Raw genomic sequence first — 7,103 nt, 5'->3', positions numbered from 1 at the left:
GTTACAATCGTGAAGCGTCGCGTGCCATCTCACATGGTCACACACGGCAGCCACACACTGTCACCAAAGAATCATGGACACTGATACACAACCCCCCACCACTGTTCTTTATTTAGTCCCACACAGACTCACACATTCAATTTCAGGACTCTGGTGGTTTTATTTTACAAAAGCTTTGAACGTCCACGCCAAGGCTTGTCTGGGGCCCAGAGGGTTGGGTTGGACAGACATCTGGCTACAAGAGGGGAGGGACACCAACCCCTGCCCTGAGGCCATGCTCTGTGCCCTCATGAGCTGAGTGGGGCCACCACAGTGGTGGTGGTGGTGGGAGGCATGGGACCTGTGGGGAAGGAGCCTGTGGGTGAGCCCAACAGGGGCCCTGGGAAAGGCATGAGGTGGCTAACAGGCCCTGACAGCACCACGGGGCCCAGGCCTTGGTAGAGGTGGGCAGTACCAGGCGGGCCCAATGTCAAGCCTGAGGCCACCTCCCCACAATTCCCACTACTGCTGCCCCCAGCCACCACCATGAAGCTGCCAGCTGGCCCTTCAGCTGCTCCTGTACCTCCTAGACTCGATCCCCGTTTCTTTTTTCCTTTTCCAGATGCCTTGCGGTTTCGAGTCTGGATACCATCCTTCCGCATGGTCAGTGGTCGGTTCACCTGCCAAGAGGGAGGCCATGGGTGTTTCCCAACTGCACATCTTGCCTCTATGTCTCCTCCAGGGATGCTCTCTCCACCCCACTTCTTAAGAATAGGGAATTGGTTCAAGGACTAGGGAGTGCGCCCCTGGTGTGGCACAGGTATCATTCTCAAGAATCCCGAGGTTGTGAGGCCCTGAGCTTGGGAAAGCCTTTCAGGCTAATCGGAGCTGCCCCTGGTCTAGGACGGGGGAGTGGAAGTTAGCTGATGGCCAAGGGAGGAGGAAGGAGGAGGGAGCAGGAGGAAGAAAGGCGATGAAGGAGTGGAGGAGGGAGGGGTGGGGAAGGTGGAGGGGGGATGGAGGAAGAGAGAGAATAACAAACGGAGAAGGAAGGGAAGCGGGAGGAGAGGAGGGAGGCTCCGAGGGGCCCCGGGGCACCTGGTGTAGCTTGTAGTAGAGGCCGCAGGCATTGCACACAGGGTCGCCACTGGCATTTCTCCGCCACAGTGTGGTGGTGGTTGTCTGGCAGTTGGTGCACTGGGTACCTGCCCGTTTGCTGACAATCTGGGGGAGAGAGAATGTGAGGATGAGCACACTGGTGGGTGGAGGACTGAAAGAGGTGAGGGTCAGGTTAAGGCAGGGTTTCCGACAGGGCGAGGGCTGGGGGTTCTGTGTGGGTGAGGACAGGACTTCCTGGCCGGGGTAGGGGTTTTGGGTACTATATGGGGGAATACACCAGTAGTACCCAACTTTGGCCATCCACTGGAATCACTTGGGGGTTAGAAACGGTCCTGATGCCCAGGCGGCATCCCAGACCAATTAAACCAGCACATGTGGGGAGGGCCCCAGGCCCTAGTGGTTTCGAAGTGCCCCAAGGTGATCCCAGTGTGAAGCCGAGGATGAAAACTGCAGTGCAGGGAGAGGATGGGGTTCCTGCTTGCAGACCGTGAGGATAGGTTGAGGATAGGCGGCCCCGTACAAAAGCTGGCTTCCTGTGTGGATGGGGAAGGGGTGGGGGATGTGGGTTCTTGTAGAGCATGCGGACTGGGATCCCTGCACAGGGTGAGCACAGCGGTGGAGGCAGGCCTGGGTCTTACCAGGCGCTTCTTGGGCCGGATGAGGGGCCTGTTCTGCCCATTCATCTTGTGATAGAGGCCACAGGCGTTGCACAGGTAGTGGCCCGTCCTGTCCCGCCGCCACAGCGGGGTGGCCGTTGCTCCGCAGTTCACACACTCTCTGGCCTCTGGTGGGGTAGACGGAGGGGAAGAGGGAGCCAGGCTCAGTCCAGCTTCGCCCTGGACACCCCCGCCCGCCCCCAACCCCCACCTCCCAGTCCCTTTTTGAGAACCTCACCACAGGGGGTTAGGGGCAGAGTTCCACGAAGCTTGGGGGAGGAATAGGCTGCTGGATTGAGGGGGCTCCCAGTGGGAGAAAAGAAGGTACTGGAAAAGTCAGGGCCCCCATAGGCACTGCTGGGGACCGGAATTGATGAAGGCAGTGCAGGCCCCAGTGTCAAGAGGTCTGGACTCAGCCGCTCTGTCTTTAAGGTCTCCAGGAAGCTACCGCCGCCTTTCCCATCCAGATCTTCTGGGGCCTGGGGAGGGGAGTCCTCGCGGGTGGGGCACGCAGTCGAGGCAGGGTAGAGCCCGGTCTTGCCATAGGCCCAGCCAGCATATGGTGAGTTCCCTGGGATGCCTTCCATGCAGTTGAGCAGTGGATACACCTGAAAGACTATTGGGGGGTATGGAAAAGGAGGAGGAAAGAAGAGGAGCAATCAGTCTAAAGTCATCTTGCTTTCAGGGTCTAATGATGCCCAAGAGCCCCAACATGGTGGCCAAGTTTCCAACCTTTCTACAGGTGACCAGAATAGCTACTGGCCATTGGGTGACTCCTGGGTCCTGAGCCCCACTGGTCACTCTGGCAACTGAAATAACCTCCAGCCATTTCCAGGTGGGCTTTGAGGATGACTTGTTGGGATTTGGAGCCCATAGATCAGTTGGCAACTCGGGCCACCACCTACTTCCAACATTGCTTCCCAGTATGGCTATCCCAAGATGGCAGGCTGGGGAGCATTGGCATTCCCAGGTCTGGACTTAACTAGGGGTCAGCACAGCCACGTGAAGGCTTCCGGCCATTTTCAGGATGACTTCTTAGTAGGATTCTGCCTTAGCTAAGGGTCTCCATGGCAACCCCAATATCACGGAACCAGTGCCAAGACAGCTACCCAAAGAAGTTAGGTACCTGGGGAGTGTCTGTAGGCCTCAGCATCCCTGTAGTAGGCCAGTGCAGCAGCTGCAGCCGTGGCGGTGCTGGGGGCGGTGGAGGAGGCTGCTGTATCCAAGGCCTCAGGCCCAGAGGGGAAGAAGACCCCCGATTCTGGTGGTGAGGACACCAAGGCAGGATCCATAAACTGGGACAGGGGCTCGGAGGTCCCCAGGGCCCCGAGGCCAGGGAACTCCATGGGGCCTCTGGGGTTTGACCTGTGAGCACAGGAGGGGTCTTCAGACACAGAAGCCCTCCTCTCCCCTCTCCACCCCTTCTTCCCTCCTTTCTCCCTCTTCCCACTCCATCCCCTCAATCCTCTTATCCCCCCTTTTCATCTCCCTAGTACCCTCCTCTTGCCTCCTCTCCCCCTCCTCTTCCTCTCTCCCCTCCCTCATCTCTCCCTTATCTTCCACTCCATCCTCTCACTCCCCATCCTGCTCCTTTCCCCTTCTTCCTCATTTATCTTTCCTCTCCTCCTCTCCTTCTTCCACACCCTCCTCTTCCTCCCCTTCCCTTTCTTCTCCTCGCCCTCCTCCCTCCCCCGTCTCTTCCTCCTCCCTCCTCTCAGCTGCCCTTCTTTCTTCTCCTCTTCCCCTTCTTCCTTCTCTTTCTACTCCTGCCTCCCTCCCTCTTCTCTCTTCTTCCCCTCTTCCTCTCCCCCTCCTCCTCTTCGCCCTGGTCCCCTTCTCTCCCTTCATCTCTTCCTCCTCCTCCTCCTTCTCCACCTCCCCTTTGCTCAGCCATCTCCCCCTTCCCTTTCTATATCGGCTCCACTCCTCCTTCTCTTCCCTTTCCCTCCCCTCCCATCTTTTGTCTTCATCCTTCTCCTCTCCCTCCCCTTCTGCTCATCTCTTTCTCCCTCTCCTCATTTTCTCCTCTCCTCCTCCTCCTCCACTTCCTCTTCTCCCTCTGCCCCCACACTTTCTCCCCTCCGCCTCTAAAAGAATCGAGGTGGGGTGGGCTGGGGTGTGGAACCAGAGTCCCTTGAACTCCTTGGTCACCCCCCTGGACCTTGGGGTTCACCCTCCTGTGCTCCCCAACTTCATCCCTATCTGTTGCATCTTGCCTTCTGACTTTCTCAGAAACCCCATGGTTTCCGGCTTGACTCTCCCCTCCCCCACCTCCGTTGGGTCTGCAGACGGAGGGCCCCTCAGTTCCTCCCTGCTCCATGGGGGGGTCAGTACCCCCACTGCTTATCTCTGCCATCCCCGCCCAACTTTTGAAATCACCCCAAGGCCACTGGCTTCCTCTGAGGAGGGGGACAGGTGGGAGGTGTTCCCTCTACCCATACCCTGTCCCCTGGGGAGGTCTGCCATAGTTCTGCTTTCAAGTTCCTTCAGTCCCTACCATCCTCAGGCCTCAGTTTCCCTATCTGCCGGTTAGGAGGTGGTGACAGGGCTCGAGCTAGGACTTAGGAGAAGGCAGCTTGGTCTCTCTGCCCCTTTGCCTCTGTCCTTCCCTGTGTGTATCTCTGTCTCCCTGTGTCTCTTTTTCCCTGACCCTGTTTCTTCTCAAGTCTGGCTCTCTGTATTTCCCTCCCATTTTTCTATGCTCCCATGATACATCTTGCTCTCTCTTTCTGTGCTTTTATAAATGTCTAATGTTTTCCCCCTCCCTTTCTCTGTCCTCCCATGTCTCTGTCTGATTGTCTCTCTCCTTCTTTATCTCTCTTTTTATCTCTTTGTTTCTCTCTCTCTTTCTTTGCTCTCTGAATCTTTTTCTGTTTCTCTTTTTCCCTCTCCATTCATCTCTCTGAATGTCTGTACATCTCTCCCACTCTGTTTCTTTCTGCTTGTTTGTCTCTTCCTTAGTTTCTGTCTCTGGGTCCTCTGGCCTTATTTCCATGTCTGTCTGACTATTCCCGTACCCATGAACACACCCTCCTGCACACAGCCCCAGATGAAGAGCCAAGAAACCTACCCCTGCCCCTGACTTGCCCAGTGAATCTGAAGGCCTTGGTCTCCCTGTCTGTAGGGTGGAGTGACGAATATAGAGAAGACCATCTTCCCCCGCTTATGTGACCCATTGTATAGACAGGCTAAGAGTTGGGCCCGGGGTTAGGGGTCGTGCTGGGCTAGAGATGGGCCTGTCAGTGTGCCCACCACCAACCTCCTCTAGGGCCCAGGGCACCTGCTGTTTCTCCCTAGGGAGAGTGTCTTGCCTCCTCATCTCCTCATCCATCTCTTTCCTCTCTGTCTCACCATGATTCTATCTGTATCTCTCTCTGAGTTCCTGTCTCGCTCTCCTTTTCTGTTCCTGGGTCTCCCCCTCTTTCTTGTCTCTCTGTCTCTCTTACTCTTTCTTTGAGTCTCTGTTTTTCTTCTTTCTCTTCATGTCTCTGTCTTTTGCTTCTTTTCTCTCTCCATCTCTCTTTGTTTTTTCCTCCCTTCTCTCTGTCTCTGTTTGTCTCTTGCTCTTTTTGTCTCTATCACCACTCTTCCTTTATCCCCTCATTCTCACCTCACCACCACCCCCAATCTCCCTCCAGCCCCACTGCCCCCCGTCCCTGCACCTTGTACCTTGACAGGTCCAGGACTGCCCACCCCTCCCATGGCAGGGGCCCAGCCCCCCCCCCACCCCTAGTTATCACTCTCCGGACAGAGATAAAGTTTATCTCGAGGCTGGGGGATATGAAAGCTCCTTATCAGCTGCCCCACTAGAGTAAGTGCTGCCCCAACGGGCAGCAGGCAGCAGGCCGGCATCCTCAACTCTCCCTCCGCCCAGCCCCTCACCCCAGGTAACGTCCCTATCCCAGCCCTCAAGGGAGGGTCCCTCGGGACTGAAGGGAGCAGAGCTGGGATATGGGGGCAGATGACTCTTGGGAGAGTTTGAGGTGGAGTTTGAGGATTAGGTACGGGGTTGAGGAGTCAGACGTTCGGAGAACAGCTATGGAGTTTGGGGTAAGCAGATATGGGTTTGTGGAGCAGAGAAAGGTCTGCTTGAAAGGTCCCATTTTGGGATCAGAAATAAGTTGGGAAAGCAGAGACAGGGTTGGGGATCAGAGGCAAAGTTTGAGAGAGAGAAAGTTGAGAAGTTGGAGATGTAGTTTAGGGGTCGGGGTGGATTCCAAGAGTCATGGAAAAGTCTGAGGGTCCAGGGGTTTTGCTGGAGCGGAGGTGGAGTTTGGACAGGCAGGCAGAAATGTGTCTGATAATTAGAGATGGCTTATGGAAGCACAGGAGGAGTTTGAGAACAGAGATAGAATTGGAGAACAGAAAGATTTGGGGCCAGAGAGGACACCTGGGGAGACACAAAAATATTTGGGGGCTAAGATGGGGTTTAGGGAAGGCAGACGTGAGGATTCATGTGACAGAACAGATTTTGGGGGGGTAGACTTGGTGTTTGGAGTGACAAAGGGTTGGGGCAGAGATGGTTTTAGGGCATCAGAGAGAAGTCACAGGGAACAAATATGGGGTTTGAGAGGTGGAGATGGTGGTAAGAGCATGGAGCTAGGGTTTGGCAGGCCAGAGACAGGTTTGGGGGGTCAGAGAGAGGATTGGGGGCAGAGACAAGGATGTTGTGGAGTAGACAAGGGCTTGGGGAGCAGAAATAGGTATGGGGGGGACAAGAGTGAGCCTTTGTGGAGAATTCAGAGACAGAGACAAGTTTGGGCGAGTGAAAGTCAGATTTGGGGCAGAGGTAGGATTTGGCAGGATGAAAGCATGTTTCAGGGGGCAGAGGTGGGGTATGGTGGGCAGAGTTAAGGGATCAGGGGAGCATAGATATCTTGGAAGGAGTGGATGGGAGTCAGGGCAGAGAGAGGTGGGGTTTGGGGAGTAGATTTGGGGTAGAGATGGGGGTTGGAAAGACAGAGGTGGTCTGGAGGAGCTGTCAGGGGATTCAGGGGTGGTAGACACTTTGGGGACCAGTGGTGGGTTGGGGAGCCTAGAGCAAGCTGGGGGAATAGCCTTGAAGTAAGGGGCAGCAGGCCCGGGCTTTGCCTTGCTGGGGGCTCTTGAAGGGCTGAGACTGACCTGGGCTGGTTGGTGCGGAGGGTTCAGCTGCTTTGGGGATGTGGCGAGCTCAGTGTGATCCCAGGGGGTGTCCTGGCTGGCCTTGGCCTTTGAGGCTCCCTTCCTCCTTCCCTCCCTCCCTCCCCTCTCCCTCCTCCCTCCTCCCCAGGGAGTGGCTGGTGCCCCAGTGGGTGGGGCGGGCCAGGGGAGGGGGCGGGCCCCCCTCCTGTGGGGCACCTCTTGGGC

At 56.3% G+C, this 7,103-nt stretch overlaps 1 protein-coding gene across 1 annotated transcript; it reads right to left on the bottom strand.

Moving 5' to 3' along the window:
• Window positions 1-287: 287 nt before the first annotated feature.
• GATA1 (GATA binding protein 1) lies at window positions 288-6,900 on the bottom strand. Its single transcript, XM_059911188.1, has 6 exons — window positions 6,879-6,900; window positions 2,881-3,119; window positions 1,993-2,370; window positions 1,737-1,882; window positions 1,078-1,203; window positions 288-659 (listed from the first exon to the last, which is right to left on the bottom strand). Exons 2-6 carry the CDS (start codon window positions 3,098-3,100, stop codon window positions 288-290), a joined length of 1,242 nt encoding a protein of 413 aa, XP_059767171.1. The 5' UTR covers window positions 3,101-3,119; window positions 6,879-6,900.
• Between the last annotated feature and the right edge of the window lie 203 nt (window positions 6,901-7,103).

This window comes from Balaenoptera ricei, chromosome X (assembly GCF_028023285.1).
Source record: "Balaenoptera ricei isolate mBalRic1 chromosome X, mBalRic1.hap2, whole genome shotgun sequence".
In the NCBI taxonomy this organism is placed as follows: domain Eukaryota; kingdom Metazoa; phylum Chordata; class Mammalia; order Artiodactyla; family Balaenopteridae; genus Balaenoptera; species Balaenoptera ricei.
This window is presented reverse-complemented; position numbering and strand designations above follow the sequence as displayed.

Bases quoted from the DNA above. Each gene is read 5' to 3' on its own strand.
- GATA1 (XM_059911188.1), bottom strand. From the start codon at position 3,100: ATGGAGTTCCCTGGCCTCGGGGCCCTGGGGACCTCCGAGCCCCTGTCC. The intron at 2,371-2,880 runs GTACCTAACTTC...ACCCCCCAATAG, and splicing joins GGCCTACAGACACTCCCCAG to TCTTTCAGGTGTATCCACTG. The intron at 1,204-1,736 runs GTAAGACCCAGG...TCTCTCCCCCAG, and splicing joins TCCGGCCCAAGAAGCGCCTG to ATTGTCAGCAAACGGGCAGG.